This window comes from Palaemon carinicauda, chromosome 10 (genome assembly GCF_036898095.1).
Source record: "Palaemon carinicauda isolate YSFRI2023 chromosome 10, ASM3689809v2, whole genome shotgun sequence".
Lineage (NCBI taxonomy): Eukaryota > Metazoa > Arthropoda > Malacostraca > Decapoda > Palaemonidae > Palaemon > Palaemon carinicauda.
The window spans coordinates 158,659,639-158,676,752 of NC_090734.1; the positions used below are offsets into that span (position 1 = coordinate 158,659,639).

The following is a 17,114-nucleotide window of genomic DNA, read 5'->3' on the forward strand; positions in this document are numbered from 1 at the left end:
TACCAGAAAATTACTTGAAAGTACTATATCTGTGGGTTTGTATTATAAGTGCCTTTACTTGACTTAATTCATTAAATGGTCTCCCAGACCTCACATATATGACATTACCATTATTTGTCATATCCACTAAGTTTGGAACTAACTTGGGCTTCCTTCCCTCTGCTGTGAAATTGTTGATATCGACTATTAAGGCATTAAAGTTTGTTTTCTGTAGGAACAATGTGGAACTTGTAAAGATTACCAGGTAGTTCTTTCAGAGGTTTTACTCTCAAGCATATTATTTTAGGAAAAAGTAAAAGGCTCTGGATCATTTATTCGTATTCATGAAGGGCGAATAAGACGCAGATACATTTATATGTATTTTATTTTTATAGATAAACATAAAAATACAAAAAGCAAAATGTATCATAAAAAGAATCTTTGTAACATATCTACATCTCTGGGTATATATATTTTTAACCTGTAAGGGAAGAAATACATATGTGTTAGATCATCCATAAATGCCACTCACTATTGTGAAATTACTTGATTGATTTCACCGAGATGTTGGATATGTTTCAACACTGTACAAATGTTCACACGGCACTGGTGTTTTTGGTTAGATTCTACACCTATAGAACAGTCCAAAAATCACCATAGTGATTTTCATTAAAAGGTATTACACTCGAAGGTGCTAATACCTGTTCACCCAATACACTGTCAAGTCCCAAAACAGTCCACTGTTCATCGCAGTACTAAACGACAGGTTTTATAACACTACCTGCTGCCACCACAAAGTGTTTTATTTCATGCACTTGCTTCGCGTAAAGTTTATAGAAAACTCTAGATGATTTCCACCCCGTACATGAGCGGAGTCTATCAAAGTCCATATGTTGAAAGAAGTTCAACGAGGAAGCAACTTTTCTAGGATCGTGACCTGCGGGTGTACTGTCAGGTCTGCGAATAAAGTAGGTGAGTTTTGCCCTCAGTTGTTTTAGGGATAAGTTTGATCCTGAGGTTTTGCCTAGGGAGAGCTTTCCCTTCTTGAAGTCTGAAGTTCTTCAAAGATAGACCTTAAGACACTTTAATGGACATAGAGAGTCATCTTCCTTCAGAGGGCAGATTCTCCAAGGACCCCACCTTTTGGTGGGAAGCTCGTTTTTGGCAAGAAAGGTAGGATCGGGGAAAAGATTCAGTTTCACTAACTCTAGCCCCTGAGGCTATATCGAACAAAAATACACTTTCTGTGTTAGATCCTTTAGGGTACAATCTTCGTTGTTCAAATTCAAAGCATATTGAAAGACTTTGTCCAAGGACCATGATATGGGCTTGGAGGGGTTGCTGGTTTGAGTCTGGCGCATGCTTTGGAATCTTGTTGAAGATTTCATTTGACAGGTCCACCTAGAAGGCATAAAGAAGAGGTCTAGTCAAAGCTGACTTACTCGTAGTTATTGTGGTGGAAGCCAGGCCTTGTTCATGAAGGTAGATGAAGAAGGAAAGGCAGAAGTCTATTGAGATTTCTGTTGGTTTCTTTGTTTTCTCCAAGGAAACCCACTTCATCCAAGACGATTCGTATTGTCTTCTGGTTGACTTTGACTTGTATTCATCTATAAAGTCGATGTTGTCTTTTGAGATCCCGAACCTTTTCTTGGCTGCTAAGGCGAGAAAATCATGAGTTGTAGGTTTTGGGTTTTCAGTGATGAAGCGTAGACAGTCGACTTCTGAACCAGCTGGGATAGAACTGGATTCGGTAGAGGAAACAGCTTCAGCTTCAGATCTATAATTAGAGGGAACCAATTGCTCCTGGGCCATTTGGGGTCCACTACTGCTGCTGTTCCCCTGAAGGATCTCAGCTTGTTGAGGACCTTCAGCAGGAGATTTGTTGGTGGGAACAGATAGATATGATTCCATCTGTTCCAATTGAGGGACATGACGTCTGTCGCTTCTGCTCGAGGGTCCTCATAAGGGGCCGCATATCGAGGTAGTTTCTTTTTGTCGTTCGTTGCGAAGAGGTCGATCTGCAGTTCTAGTACTTTTTCCAAGATGAAGGAGAATGAGTCTGCATCCAGGGACCATTCTGTCTCTATTGGCATTTGCCTGGATAGGGCGTCCGCCGTCACATTGCGGAACCATTGCAGGTGAACTGCTGGTAAGTGCCATCTTTTCTTCCTTGCCAAGCGAAAGATAGCCAACATCACGTGATTGATGTGAAGCGATCTCGAGCCTTGTTGGTTCAGACATTTCACTATTACTTTGCTGTCCAAGATCAGCCTGATGTGGGCTGATCTGTGAGGGGATAGTTTCTTCCACATTTGTTAGACTGCCATGGCTTCCAGAATGTTGATGTGAAAGGTCTTGAACTGGTGCGACCAGTTCCCTTGCACTTTCCTTTGATGGGAATGGTCTCCCCATCCTTCCGGTGAGGCATCTGTGTGGATGACCACTGAAGGTTGAGGTGGTTGTAAGGGAATTGTCCTTGTCAGGCTCTTGACCTTTGACCATGGCCTTAGAAGCGATCGCAGTAAGGTCAGTGCCAATCTCTGTTGATCTCTTCAGGCGTTTGATGCATAGCTTCTCCAGACTCCTGACACATCCTTTAGTTGTGCTTTTAGCTCTGGGTCTGTCACTGCTGCAAACTGGAGAGAGCCCAGTACTCTTTCCCGTTGGCATCTTGAAATCTTGTTGAATTTCAGTAGTCTCCTGACAGATCCCGTATTCTCTCTCCTCTTCTTCGGTGGAATGGAGAGGCGGTGTGACTGCAAGTTCCAATGGATTCCTAACCATTGAAACTCCTGAGCTGGAGAGAGGCGAGACTTCTTGTAGTTGATCTTGAAGCCCAGATGATCCAGGGAACTGAATCACCTTTGAGGCTGCCTGCAGACAAGCTGTCTTGGATGCTGCCCACACCAGCCAGTTGTCCAGGTATGCCGCTACCTGAATGCCTTCTAAGTGTATCTGTTGGACGACTGTGTCCGCAAGTTTTGTGAATATCCTTGGGGCTATGTTTAGTCCAAAGGGCATGGCTGTGAAGACCATTTATCTTCTGTAGCCTGAATCCTAGGCAGGAAGAGAGGGGGCGGCTGACTGGTAGGTGCCAATAAGATCTGCAAGGCTTATTGAGACTGTGTACGCCCCTTTTTGTAACAGGGTCCTTATGTGTTGTAGGGTTAGCATCCGGAATTTGTTGTTCTCAATGAACTTGTTGAGTGGAGACAAGTCTAGAATGACTCTGAGTTTGTCCGAGTCTTTCTTGGGAACACAAAACAGCCTTCCCTGGAATTTGATGGCCTTCGTTTTCCTTATTACCTTTTTGTTCAAGAGTTCTAAGGTATATTCTTCTAATAAGGGGGTGGAGTGTTTGAAGAATTGAGGAAAAGGGGTTGGAGTTTTGTTCCATTTCCACCCGAGTCCATTCTTGATTAGGTTGTGGGCCCAGGGATCGAAGGTCCAACGATCCCGAAAGTGGAAGAGTCTTCCTCCTACCTGGAGCATCTCATTGCTGAGATGTTCCAGAGGGTTTGTTACCCTGACCACATCCTCCTCTACCCCTTTAGGGGTTTCTTGAGGAGCCTCTGCCTTTAGGGCGAAAGGTAGTGGTGTGCCACTCAAAGCCTGGGTTAAATACCGGCGACTGAGCTACCAGCTGCTGGGGCACCATTTGGAAGGTGGTTTGCGGCTGGGCAACCATTTGGGGCACTATGGTCATGGTGACAGTTGGATGTTGTACAGGTCTGTGGCTTCTTTGTCTTCCTGTTCTTGGGTTGGGGACCAGCGTCAGAGGATGATTTCCTCTTGGAAGACATGCCCCACTTCTGGAGAAGGTTCCTATTCTCTGTGGCGGCTTTAGCAATGACCTCCTGGACCACTTTTTTGGGAAGAGGGCCTTGCCCCAGATGCATGAAGTGATCAACTTCCTGGGCTCGTGTTTGACCGTTACATTGGCAAACACATGCTCTCTACAGGCCCTCCTGGCCTTTACGAAAGTGTACATGTCCTTAACAAGGGTAGCCATGTGCATCTTGGCTAGGACCATGTACATATCTAGGGTATTTGAAAGGCCTGCACACATCTCCGTACAGTTCTGGAGAGACAAAGAGGCAGCTAGTCTCTCTTTTGTCTCTTGTTCCCTTCTCAGAAGATGTTCCGACAACTTTGGAAGGTTCTCGTTGAACTGTTGTCCTGTTATCTCTGGATCCAGTTTCAAGACTGAGAAGGTTAGATGAACCTCGTTCCAATCCTTCTCGCAGGTAGGCAGAGCTAGAGACAATGGTTTGCACTCCTCTAGCATAGGGCATGGTTTGCCCGCGTCAACTGCTTTCAGTACGCAGTTGAGAGCTTTGGCCGAAAACGGTAAAGCTCTGGAGGAAGGAGCAAGGAAGGTAGGGTGCCTCTTGCTCAAAGCTGAAACCTTCAAGTTGGTATAGCCGGCTTTCTGTAGGGTACTAGTCAAGAGCGCCTGTGCCTTGTCATATTCAAAGATCATGACCTCCTTAGGTTCTGTCTCCTCTCGAGATGCTGGTTCATCCCGCAATCTCACGTAACATTCTGGGTAAGCCGAAATGTTAGGCCATAATTGGAGATCTTCGATGGGTTTGGCCCCCATCCTTTCGGAGATGTACAGTTTCCCATTCATCATGGTCACATACTCCGCATACCTCCAGGGGGTTGGTTTCAGAGCATTGAGGTAATCGGAGACTTTGATAGGTTTGTGAGAGCCTCTGAGAACTCCCAAGCGTTTCGCTTCTCTGACTTCCCTCCTCCTCTCTTGTTGTTCCTTGTGGAACGGTTTCATCATCTGTTGCAGCTGCTCAAGGAGTGCCTCGCTCTTGGTTATCAGCGGGTCCAAATGAGGAGTTGGGGCCGAAGAGGTTGACGGCACAGGTTGATAAGCCGTCACAGAGACCTGAGGGTCTTCCGTTATCGTTGATACGGATCCTTCTTCCTTCGCGGGTGGCTGGGCCACCTCTTCTTCAGGATCTTGCAGAAGATCCTTTTCGTTGTCTGAGGACACCTTTAACCCTGGAAAGGTATGATGGGTCGTATGCGACCCCTACAGCATTTTCAAAACCTGTTTTTTCCCCATAAATCATCAGCTGTCTCGAATATGGAAGTGATTGACCTGCAAGGGGTGACTAGTCTACATGCCATTGTCTGCTTTAGGACTGATTTTCGTCTAACTTCCCTCCTTCCCCATTTTTTTACCCCCCAGGGGGCGACCTCGACCCTGACATACCTTTATAGGGGTAAGTGATCAAACAGCAAAGTTATTACATAATTATAAATTGTCGAACAGTGTTGATACTTGTTTGGTTCTTTATAGTTAGAAAGTGTGGATGGATGGTGTGTCTACCACTTGCATGACATTGGTTTTGGCTTAGATGCCATATATTGCCATGAGGTCCATTTTCCCTCAAATGCTAATTTCTGAATTTTTCTTATTTTTTGCAAATTTGATTTTTTTCTATTTATTTTGAATTTATCTTCAATAATGGCCAGCAGGCAGTATTCCCTCGGCATGGATGTCATCAACACACTTCTATTGGAGTTAAAAAGAGACGTTGATGATAATATGGAGTTTGCAACCCCATTCTTCATTTCAAGTGGTAGATTGGGCTGTAAGAGTTGTTGCGGTCTGCGGCCATTTTGTTGACATAACCGAAAGGTAAGTTGGCATATCTCTATATATTCTTGTTCTGTATAGAATTCGTGATATTTTGGTATATTTTAATGCATAAATATCATATTCTATAGGAGATACAATGATTTTCATAAGAAATTTACATTGTGAAACTAGGCCGTCAAAAAATGACCTTTAGATTTCGCCCCTGATATAACAGTAAATTACATCTTAGTGCACATTTTATTATGTATTTCTGTTCTAGGATAATATGAGTTTATTCTATAAAAAAATTAGCCTCTTCCTATTTCATTTGGGTACCCAAAAAAATTCATGAAATTTGGACAAATTTTTTTGGCCAAAAAAAGTTACCCTTTTTTTCTCATTTCAGATCTCGACTTCTATGGGTCCAACTCATTTCCAGCAATTTCACGCTGTTGCTTTGCCATCTAAGAAGGTGTCCCTAAAGGGATTTATGTGGATATGTATATTTCTATTTTTTGTGAATATTTACATCAAGTCTTTTTTTTTGTATACTTAAATTTTTAATATATTTCCAATAAATAGTTATTTTGTAGATGGGTATCATTTATATTTTCAATAGTTTTTAGCATTCTTTGAAGTATTTTTAGCAAGTCAAACAATACAGATTCATGCATAACTAAATTTTTCCTGAATTTTTTTCGGAGTCGGGGTCAAGCACGACCGAGTATACCCTTAAAGGGGTGTCCGAGGAGCGTACCTATCCAGGGTTAACATCCGTTCTTGATGGATGTCCATGCCTTCAAGAGCCTTATTGATGTCAGCCTCTATCGTCAGCTGGATGAATGGAGGCTTGACCTGTGCCTGAGGGACAACCGCGTCGAATTGGGCTTTAGGGAACAGAAGGCATCTCATAACTTCTTTTAGCAGGTAAGGTCCCGGAGAGTTCTTCTGGAACCCTCTTACCCATTTCCGAGCGTTTCCCTCGCAGTATCCCTCGACTCTGTCGTCTCAGGATCACCGAAACCATCGGTCATCAAGGCCGAGCAGACGGTGCAACCCTTCGGATTCCAATACCTCAGGGTTTCAGTTGCAATGGAGCAGGGGGCATGAGACCTGCACATCTTGTGACCACAAGAGTCCTTACTTTCGTGGTTGGAGAACAGGACTGCACACTTCACCTTAGCCTCCTCCTGTAAGGAAAGAAAGAGTGAAATGAGTATTGGGTAATTTATCTCACTGATAAATTTTCACATGCTTAAAATAGTATACATTACTATTATTATTATAGCCTAGGATAGTAAGCTAGAAAGGAAATAGGAAAGACACATGTCTGTGTTCCCCCTCCAGGCAATTGCTGTGACCTCCTACAATATTAATATTTTTCATTTCCCTCTTAGGGAAAATACAGAGGGGAATAACTCGTACGCAGAGCCGGAGTCAGTGTATACTAACACTAACTCCACCACTTGTAGAATATTAATACTGAAGGGTAATCATTGGTGTCCCGATGATCTAGGATACATCAGAATGTTGAAGGAATACTTCACCTCAACATTTTCTAAACGGTCTTAACAATGGACTGTGAATGGATACACAGAGTACAGTATGTTAGAAATTTCATACTACTGTATCTTTATATACTGTAGTTTTTCCGGTATGCTACCGGGTTAGGCTAGCACCTGGCGGCACTAGCAGACAGAGAGAGAGAAAGAATGGAGAGAAGAACTACTGTATAATTATAGTTTAGTACAATAATTAGGGTTGTAGAGACTACTGTCTCTGCTGCATGCTTTCCAGAATGAGGATTCAAATGGAAGGGGAGAGAATGCATTGATTCTAGCTTCCATCCAGCCACAATTTCTGTTGCTGGCTATACTGCCAGTTACAGGGTTAGTGGATGGCAGTCCAAGGAAGGACTGAAGAATACTCAAAGCGTAATGGGTTTCCCATCGGCAACCGCCAGGGCCGGCTCAACCTTTCCCGGAGCTTTGCTTCCGTTAGGGAGAGGGTCGAAGCGGCAACCTAACCGCCTTTGTAGGAGCCCGGCCGGTAACTAAGTCAGCCCGACAAGCGGGTTGATTGTAGAATACCGGCCACAGGAATCGTGTTGGCTAAGCCGTCACTAAAGGACAGGAGGGGAAGGGAAAGGGTCTTATATTTTACAGAGAAAGGTGGCGGCAGGTATGCCTCCTACTTTCGGCTGTAAATTAAGGAAACATAGTTCCTATACCGGCACCATCTTGGGCGGCAGAGGAATAACGATTCCCTAGCCTGAGACATTGTCGGATATGAGACATGTCTTTTAGTCCGCCAGGGAAAAAGGTGGCGGCAATTATGCTACCCACTTTTGGCTGTGGACTAGAGAAGCTGAACTTCCTATGTCGACAACGGTGTAACCGGCGGGAGATTGACTATTCCCCCACCGGTTGCGGTGTCGGCATCAAGACAGAATACCCTGAGTTACTGTGGTATTTAAAAGCCCGGCTACTCACCGGCAAAGAAGATCGACAGAAAACACTATCCCAGTCACGCCGAAGTACACTACTCGATGGCAATGACAAGATAGGGTTGTCGCCTGGCTGGCGGCACTCAGGGGTGGGGTGGGGGGGGGGGGGGGGTTTAGGAGAAGAGTATCGAATTATGCTAGTAATTCTAGGAGATATCTATATCTCCGACCGAATTGATAAAACGATACTAGAGGTTAAACGGGGATAACGTAACTAAAGTATACTAAAACGCGTTAGGCTAGCCTAACTTGAGTCGGGATCTCGGCTACGTTAGTACCAACGAGGCCCTATCGTATACGAAAGAAACGTTTATTCGGAAGAGAAAATTGTAATGTGTAAATCTTATCTTCACTAGTATAATTTTGCCTAACTAGCTAGAATTTCTTTATAGCTATATACCGGGAACGTCGTACTACTAACTAAATAAAGCATTTATTACGACAGCGGTTCTGAAATAGCCGCCTCCGGTGATGGCATTGCTCCGCTTAACACACCTAAATTATGTTAATTTAACTGTGAGAAGGGAGCCAAAAATTATACACAGGAAAGATTAAATACTCAACTTTCCAGAGGATGAAGATGCTGGAGATTGCTTGGTAATATTCCTTGAAAACAGTAACAACACCGAGAGCAAGTGGGAGAAACACCGTGCTTAATTGGCTACGTTTAAAGGAATAATACGCCGTAGTAGTACTGGGAGGGGATCCACCAGGTAACCTTGATAACGGCTCCCCTTCAATTTCGCCACTCTTCCCCCTCAAAGCGTAAAATCTATTCGAGGTGAAGATTGCCATGTGTTGTATCAAGAAATACGTCCCCTGATATTATGCGATATCCTTAAAAGTTATATTAAAGATACTTGCGCCAGGAGTTAGAATTCTGAGAACCTGTGATTAATTCTCTGGGAGTATCACTGTAGCCAAAAATCACTTAGAAAGCTAGCTAAAGGAACCTTCCATCAAGATGTCATGGCTGAGCCCAAAAATGGTTTATAACACCTCAGACTCTTTCATCCCTCTACAGGACAACAGCTCCTACAGTACTCTGCAAAGCTGACCTCCACTGTCTGCAGGTTACCCATTTCCCTTGTGTAATCTGGTATAGTGAGATATACTTGTTATACCCCCTGGCAAGGTGTGATTGGGTAACGTCTATGGTTGATTCTAAGATTCCTATGTTTCTGAGAATGTTTACCTAGACTAGCAACACTGCTAGTAAGCAAGGTGTCAGGGTTTCTCACTGTTACATGCGGAGCACATACGGGAAAACCCTGGGTCAAAGACCAGCCAGTTGATCTGGATTAAAACCCTCCTAAGGAGTGAGTCAATCCCTATAAATAGCAAGGGTTTGTAATTTGGTCCAAAAGTATAAATCCCTATAAATAGCTACAGGTTTGTATCATTAGTAAAAATACAAATTCCAAATTTTAAATATTAAACTTAGCCGGTGAATATATAATAGCTGACGTCTCCGACGGCTCGACAGAATTCAAATACTCGCGAGCGATCGCCATGAAGGTAGCGGGTGTGCCCACCAGCGCCGACTATCGGCCAGATACCGCATATACATGTAAACAGCTCCAGTTCTTCTCTGTCGGTTTCATCGACAAGTCGATTCCACTCGAGTTTTCTACCGAATTGGTGAAGTACTTGGTTTTGGTTTTATTGCTTTCGCCGTGTTGGATTATTCAATACTATCCTCAAAAGAAATGCTTTTGAAAGGAGAGTAAAAGTGTTTTCCCTTGCTCTTTTATCTCTGCTTTTTTCCATTATGAAATGAATATTTTTTAGTAGATATTTTATGAAAGATTTTCTTTGAATAGTCTTCGTGCTGTTTCAAAGATGTACTAACGTTTGGTTTATTTATGCTACGCAGTTTGCGCTCTATCGTTACGATAGAGAAAGAGAGAATCACGGTTTCACTTTGCAGAAAGAGTAAATCGATTTTGACGTTTTGTTCATTCTTCTTTCAAACTGAAGTGTTTTAAATACTAATTTAAAGGAACTTGTTAATTTTCAATTTCTTAGTCCTTTCAGTTTTTTCCTTTGGTCAAATAACCTGTTTATTGACGAAGGGTGAGTGGGCATTTCTCTTCTGTTTGAAATCAAGAGAGAGAGAGAGAGAGAGAGAGAGAGAGAGAGAGAGAGGAAGAGAGAACGTTCCGATCTTTATTCTCGTCCCAAGCGAGTAACGTTGTTCTCGATTCAGTTTTTTACTCTCGTCCCTAGTCTCTGTACGGGGAGAAAGGATAAAACGTTTTTAGTTTTTATTCTCGTCCCAAGGCACTGTACGGTGAGAGATTGAAAACGTAGTCTTTAATGAACTAGTGTTTAGTCTCCTCCCCAGTCACTGATCCTTTTAACTTTATATATTTCCGTTTTATTCGATATATATGTTTACTGATTTTTGCTTGTACTAATGTGCTTACATTATACGACTCATTTCGCAATTATAACCTTTTGATGTAAGGGAGAATTGCGTGCTTCAGGTAGAAATCAGTTTTATTCATGCCTAATGTGAAATTATTGAAAAATACGATATCAGTGAAGTAAGTGCAAAAACAGAAAATCGTAGTGATAGTGATAATTGCGCAAAGTGTTTTTTTTAGTGTTGCGACCGAGGGTTCGTCTGTTCGTGCTTGTCGTTCACCTAGTCCGAGACCTCTTTCAGGCTCCCATGCTACCAGGGAGAAGTAATGTCGTAGGACTTATGGGGACGAGAGGCTTTAACCAACGAACAAACGTTCCCTCTATGGTATCGGGCGTGTCTAGCAAGATCGCCCCTACTATAAGACGAGCGAGGCTGTTTTTCTCCTCGTCATCCGAAGGCTTCTCGCAAAAGAAACTTGGAGCAAAGTTTCTAGACCCTTAAAGTGGAAGTCAGTCCCTTCAGGACAGGTCCAGCGTCCTGGCTGTAGCCATGGGGACAGCTCTGACCCTTTGCAGTCGTCGGAAGACGGTTCGCCTATTAAACGCAAGCGTAACACGGGGTCCGAGGGTCGCGGTAAAGGCAATGTTTTGCCAACACAGACGTTACCGTCGTCTCGGCCCGTTTCGACTCCTGTTGATCCTAAATGGGTTGTCCTGCAGGACATGCAGACTAAGCTTGCCTCCCTTATGGAGAAGTATGACGTTGAGCAGGTTCACGATGAACCTTCGCTTTCGAGTCGCCGTTACACTAAACGAGACTCTGGCCGTCAGCCGCCCAAATGAGCATTTACTCGTCATTTTGACGTTATGAAACGTGATGTCGGTAGTTTGTCACGTCAGTCACGCGACTTGGATCCTCACTCGCTGCAGTCCCGTGTTGACTTTCAGCCGCTGCCGCAGCCTCGTGTTGACGTTCAGCCGCTGCCGCAGTCTCGTGTTGACGTTCAGGACGTTCGCCAACCAGCTCAATTGCCTTGTTTTGACGTTGAACGTCAAGCACCGCAGTCAAGAGTTGTTCTAACTGCTCTATCTAGGCAGTCAAGGCAGTCTCGAGTTGACGTCGAGCGTCCTCCCGCACCTGTTGTTGTTGCTGGTCAGTCCTTTAAGCAGTTACATGACGTAGCGTCCTTGACTGCTACTGATGCTCCTTTGCGTGTGGACTCTGCTTGTCAAGCATTGCCACCACGGCAGGTCTCTCCCTTGCTTGAGACTCAGCAATTGTCGGACGAGGTTCCTTCAGATGAGGAAGTTGCTGATCCCCCTCCTACTGATATTCCCTTGGGGACTTTGTCAGACGGAGAGGAGCCTAAAGCTACTCAGCCCTCTATGGACTTTAAATAAATCATGCTGATTTTTAAGGATCTTTGTCCAGACCATTTTGTAACTGCTGCTCCTCGTTCGCCTAAACGTCAGAGTTTACACTAGGCCTAGCTACTTCGAAGCCGTTGTTTTCTAAGCTAGTGCTCTCTCGCTCTTCTAAGAGAGCTTTACGTTTGCTAGGCGACTGGTTGATCACCAGGAGGAGTTTGGGGGAGACAGCCTTTGCTTTCCCTCCTTTTAAACTGGCTTATAGAGCGAGCGTCTGGTATGACACGGGAGAAGTTCTCGGCTTGGGAGTTCCTGCCTTTGCCTAGAGAGACTTCTCAAGCCTCATAGACTCTCCCTGGCGCCTGGCCATGAGACGCTCCAAGATTTTATGGTCGGCTTCAGAGCTAGACCATCTCCTGTTAGGAGTTTTTTGAGCGTTTGAAGTTTTGCTGTACAATTATGTCATGCATAAACAAGGCTATCAGGGATGGCTCCAATGATCTGACAGCCACGTTCTCTGCAGGAACAAGACTATCAGGGATGGCTCCAATGATCTGGCAGCCACGTTCACTGCAGGAGTACTTAAGATGTAAGTGCGCTCAATGTGTTCATTGTCAAGACAAACTTCACGATGAAGACTACCAAGCTGTCTTGACAGCATTAAGGGAAGGCGACTGGATGGTCTCTCTCGACCTTCAGGATGCATACTTCCACATCCCGATTCATCCAAACTTTCAACTACATCTGAGGTTTGTGGACGGGAAAGTAATGTACCACTGTCGAGCACTGTACTCCGAACTCATTCCTGCTCCTCTTGTTTTTACAAGGCCCTTGCAAAATGTAGCAAGCTTTCTACTTTTTTTTGAGGATTCAGAGCCTCCCTTTATTTTGACTACTGGCTAATCAGGGCGTCGTCATTATATCGCTGTCTGGAGAGCCTCTAATGGACATTAGACCTAACCAAGGAGCTAGGTCTCATAGTGAACGTAGAGAAGTCGTAACTTACAGTATCCCATCCTAGAACATTTTTTTTGGGGGGAATGGAGATAGTGTCTGATTTTTCGGCCCTTTTCGTCTCCCGCAAGAATGGAACAAGCTCTGTTAAAGTCCTTCACTTGCAAGAGAAAAACAGTTGCTCTGTAAGAGTTTGAACTGGCCTCGTGGGAACTCTTTCATCGCTGGAGTAGTTTATCTCTCTGGGGAGACTCAACCTATGCCCTTTCCTATTTCACCTAAAACATTGGAACAAGGAGAAGGGCTTAGTGAGTATCTCTTTCCCAATCTCCAACTCAGTCTAGACATGTCTGACTTGGTGGGACAGCAACATCAGACTTCGAGAAGGTCTTTCTCTTGCGATCAAGAACCCAAACCATGTGTTGTTTTCAGATGCAGCGGATTTGGGTTAGAGAGCTCCACTGGACAGTCTGGAAGGCTCGGTTCTTTGATCCACGGATCAGAAGGAACTCCATTTAAGGCAGTAACATCTCTCCTTTGGCGAGATTTGTGCAGAAATGAATGTCTTGGCGGACGGCCTCAGCAGAAGAGGACAAGTCATCTCCATGGAGTGGACGTTGCATAAGACTGTGTGCGAGAAGCTATGGATGACATGGGGTCTACCCACCATAGATCTTTTTGCTACTCTGACAAAGAGGCTCTCGGCTTACTGCTTTCCAGTTCCAGATCCAGAGGCAGCTCACATAGACGCTTTCCTGCTGGACTGGTCTCACCTGGACGTTTATGCCTTTCCACCTTTCAAGATCCTAGACAAGGTGCTGCAGAAGTTCACCTCTCACGAAGGGACCAGGTTGACATTGGTTGCTCCACTCTGGCCCGCGAGAGAGTGGGTCACAGAGGTACTTCAATGGCTGGTAGACGTTCCAAGGAGTCTACCTTTAAGGATGGATCTCTTACGGCAGCCCCACGTAAGGAGTCTTCATCAAAGCCTCCCCGCGCTTCGTCTGACTGCCTTCAGACTATCGATAGACTCTCAAGAGCTCGAGGATTTTCGAAGGAGGCAGCCAGAACGATTGCGAGAGCTAGGAGAGCATCTACCATCAAGGTCTATCAGTCGAAGTGGGAAGTCTTTAGAGACTGGTGCAAGTCATCATCCATTTCCTCTTCCCGTACCTCTGTAGCCCAAATTGCAGACTTTCTCCTACATCTGAGAAATGTTCGCTCCCTCTCAGCGCCCACTATTAAGGGCTACAGGAGCATGTTGGCGTCTGTGTTCAGACATAGAGGCTTAGATCTGTCCAATAATAAAGATCTCCAAGATCTCCTTAAGTCCATCGAGACCTCTAAGGAGCGTCGTATGGCAACTCCTGGATGGAACTTAGACGTGGTCCTAAGGTTCCTAATGTCCGACAGGTTTGAGCCATTACATTCAGCCTCCCTGAAGGATCTCACCCTCAAGACGCTTTTCTTAGTGTGCTTGGCTTCGACTAAAAGGGTCAGTGAGATCCATGCCTTCAGTAGGAACATCGGCTTTTCTACAGATAAAGCCACATGTTCACTTCAGCTTGGTTTTTCTTGGCCAAAAAATGAGCTGCCTTCTCGTCCTTGGCCTAAGTCATTTGATATACCTTGCCTGTCAGAGATCGTAGGCAACGAGCTTGGAAGAGTGCTGTGTCCAGTTAGAGCTCTGAAGTTTTATTTAGCTCGGACTAAATCCTTACGAGGTGGATCTGAGGCCTTGTGGTGCTCAGTTAAGAAGCCTTCATTGCCTATGTCAAAGAATGCTTTGTCATATTTTATTAGATTTTTAATCCGAGAGGCTCATTCTCACTTGAGTGAAAAAGATCGTTGCTTGCTTAAGGTTAAGACGCACGAAGTAAGAGCTATAGCAACTTCCGTGGCCTTTAAGCAAAACAGATCTCTGCGAAGTATTATGGACGCGACCGTTTGGAGAAGCAAGTCGGTATTCGCGTCATTTTACTTAAAAGATGTCCAGACTCTTTATGAGGACTGCTACACACTGGGTCCATTCGTTGCAGCGAGTGCAGTAGTGGGTAAGGGTTCTACCACTACATTCCCTTAATTCCAATATCCTTTTAATCTTCTCTTGAAATGTTTTTAATTGGGTTGTACGGAAGGCTAAGAAGCCTTTCGCATCCTTTTTGATTTGGCGGGTGGTCAAATGTCATTTCTTGAGAGCGCCCAGATTAAGGGTTTTGATGAGGTCCTGTTGTATGGGTTGTCGCCCTGGATACTTCAGCTCCTGGGAGTCTTTCAGCATCCTAAGAGGATCGCTGGGCTTCGTGAGGAAAGCGGACTAACAAGGCAGAGTAATCGTTAGAGTCAGCTTCCTTACCAGGTACCTATATTTATTTGGGTTTTGTTAGATATAACTGTCAAAAACTCTAAGCATATACGCCTATATTGTATTAATACTGGTCTCTACCCACCACCATGGGTGTGAATCAGCTATTATATATTCACCGGCTAAGTTTAATATTTATAAATGATATTTTGATTATAAAATAAATTTTTGAATATACTTACCCGGTGAATATATAAATTAAAGGCCCCCCCTTCCTCCCCGATAGAGACCCAGTGGGATGAGAAGAACTGGAGCTTTTTACATGTATATGCGGTATCTGGCCGATAGTCGGCGCTGGTGGGCACACCCGCTACCTTCATGGCGATCGCTCGCGAGTTTTTGAATTCTGTCGAGCCGTCGGAGACGTCAGCTATTATATATTCACCGGGTAAGTATATTCAAAAATTTATTTTATAATCAAAATATCATTTTGTCATTTTTATACATAGGAGTATTAACACTAACGACAACCTTTTTTGTTTATCCTGATTAGTCATTGATATGAATGTGTAAACTTGCATGGCGGATGAACAATACATAATTTCTTGCTTTTTCTTTTTATTTCAGGTACGTCTCACCTGTGGTACGGAAACAAGGTTGATGAGTGTTACCGAGCCTAATAGGTGTGAATATCTATTTGTAATGAGCACTCCGGCCGTTTGCTCGAAACCAGAAGATGCGAGCGGTGATGAAGGATTTGAGCATAGTCACAGTGAATTGTAGGGTTCATTAATAAAATTATTAGAAAATAACTTGTAGATGTTTACAATAAGGTAATGTTAATAGTATTTTTTATTTGATTTTTTTTGTTGATTTATATAGTGGCCTCTTGCCATGCTATTGTGCAGAATGTAGGGAACATTTTCTCTTATTGATGTGGACCCAGTTTTTAATTTATTTTTATACTGTTATGTCTCTCAATCTTGAAACATTCTATTTTGAGGTTTATTAATATAGGTGAAGGATTTCCCATCCCCGTGGTTGATGTGATTGTTTATACAAAGGCTCAAACAGTTCAAAGCTCTTTGGTAGTCAAGTCAGTGCTGTATGTGTTTGTGCGTGTGTATCACCAGATAAACTTATTTATCCAAGGTATGTTGACATATATTTATAAATAAGAAGACATAATAGTGTATAGTTTGTTACATTGCTTGAAAGTTGTTGGCACAATTTATTGTATGAATGTTAGTAAATCAGAACATATATCATATTGGTATGATCTTCTGATGACGCCTAGATAATCTTTTAAGATAGCATCTATTTCACCTGTTCTTTTTCAATCTGGGTGAGAACTTTTTGATAAAAGAGGAAATGGATTCATGCCCACACTTTTTTTTTTTGACACATGGCACCTGTGATTATCATTACATTCCTTGAAAATCATCCCTAGGGATTTAAGAAATGGTTAATAAACTTTTGTATGAAGAATTAGTCTTTTCATTTTACCTCCATTTCTTCTTCTGGTTTATTGGTATAGTCTTTGTATGGGTGATGGTGGGGATATTACAGTGTTCATACAGTATGTATATAAACTAGACAGCCATACGTAAAACTAGATGTCAATCTTTTTTTTAGTTGTGTTGCTGTTGAAATACGGAATTATGTATAGACGTAAAGAACCATAATAAAATTCAATTTTAATGTTTGTTCTGAAAGAAAGTGCAAACCATTTCGCTTATTATTAGGGAATATACTTTGGGCGAAGCTGGAGGACTAGCCATAAGACTTTTAGCGAGGTGTAACTACCCGACTGCGAGTTGGGGGGGGGGGGGGGGTAGTACCGGCTACCCGGTTCACACACACACACACACACCTGTGTTCTATCGTCACTTTTACTTTTGGCTCGGTAGAGTGTGGATGTTCGTCTCTCTCTACCACCCAACCTTATTTGACTGGCCTTTGACGGCTTAGTGCAGGGTTTGCTTCGAGGGCGGAGAAACCTTTCTTTTGATCTCTTCCCCTTTGATGCC

General features: G+C 43.6%; 1 protein-coding gene across 2 annotated transcripts in view; it reads left to right on the top strand.

Annotated features, from left to right (window-relative positions):
- LOC137648912 (glucosidase 2 subunit beta-like) overlaps nt 1-16,572 on the top strand; it is a 100,301-nt gene extending 83,729 nt beyond the window's left edge. For both annotated transcript variants that reach the window (XM_068382099.1, XM_068382100.1), the window contains one exon: nt 15,712-16,572. In XM_068382099.1, coding sequence (XP_068238200.1) covers nt 15,712-15,867 — 156 coding nt within the window. In that variant the 3' untranslated portion in view covers nt 15,868-16,572. The remainder of the gene's footprint in view (nt 1-15,711) is intronic.
- Nucleotides 16,573-17,114: the final 542 nt, after the last annotated feature.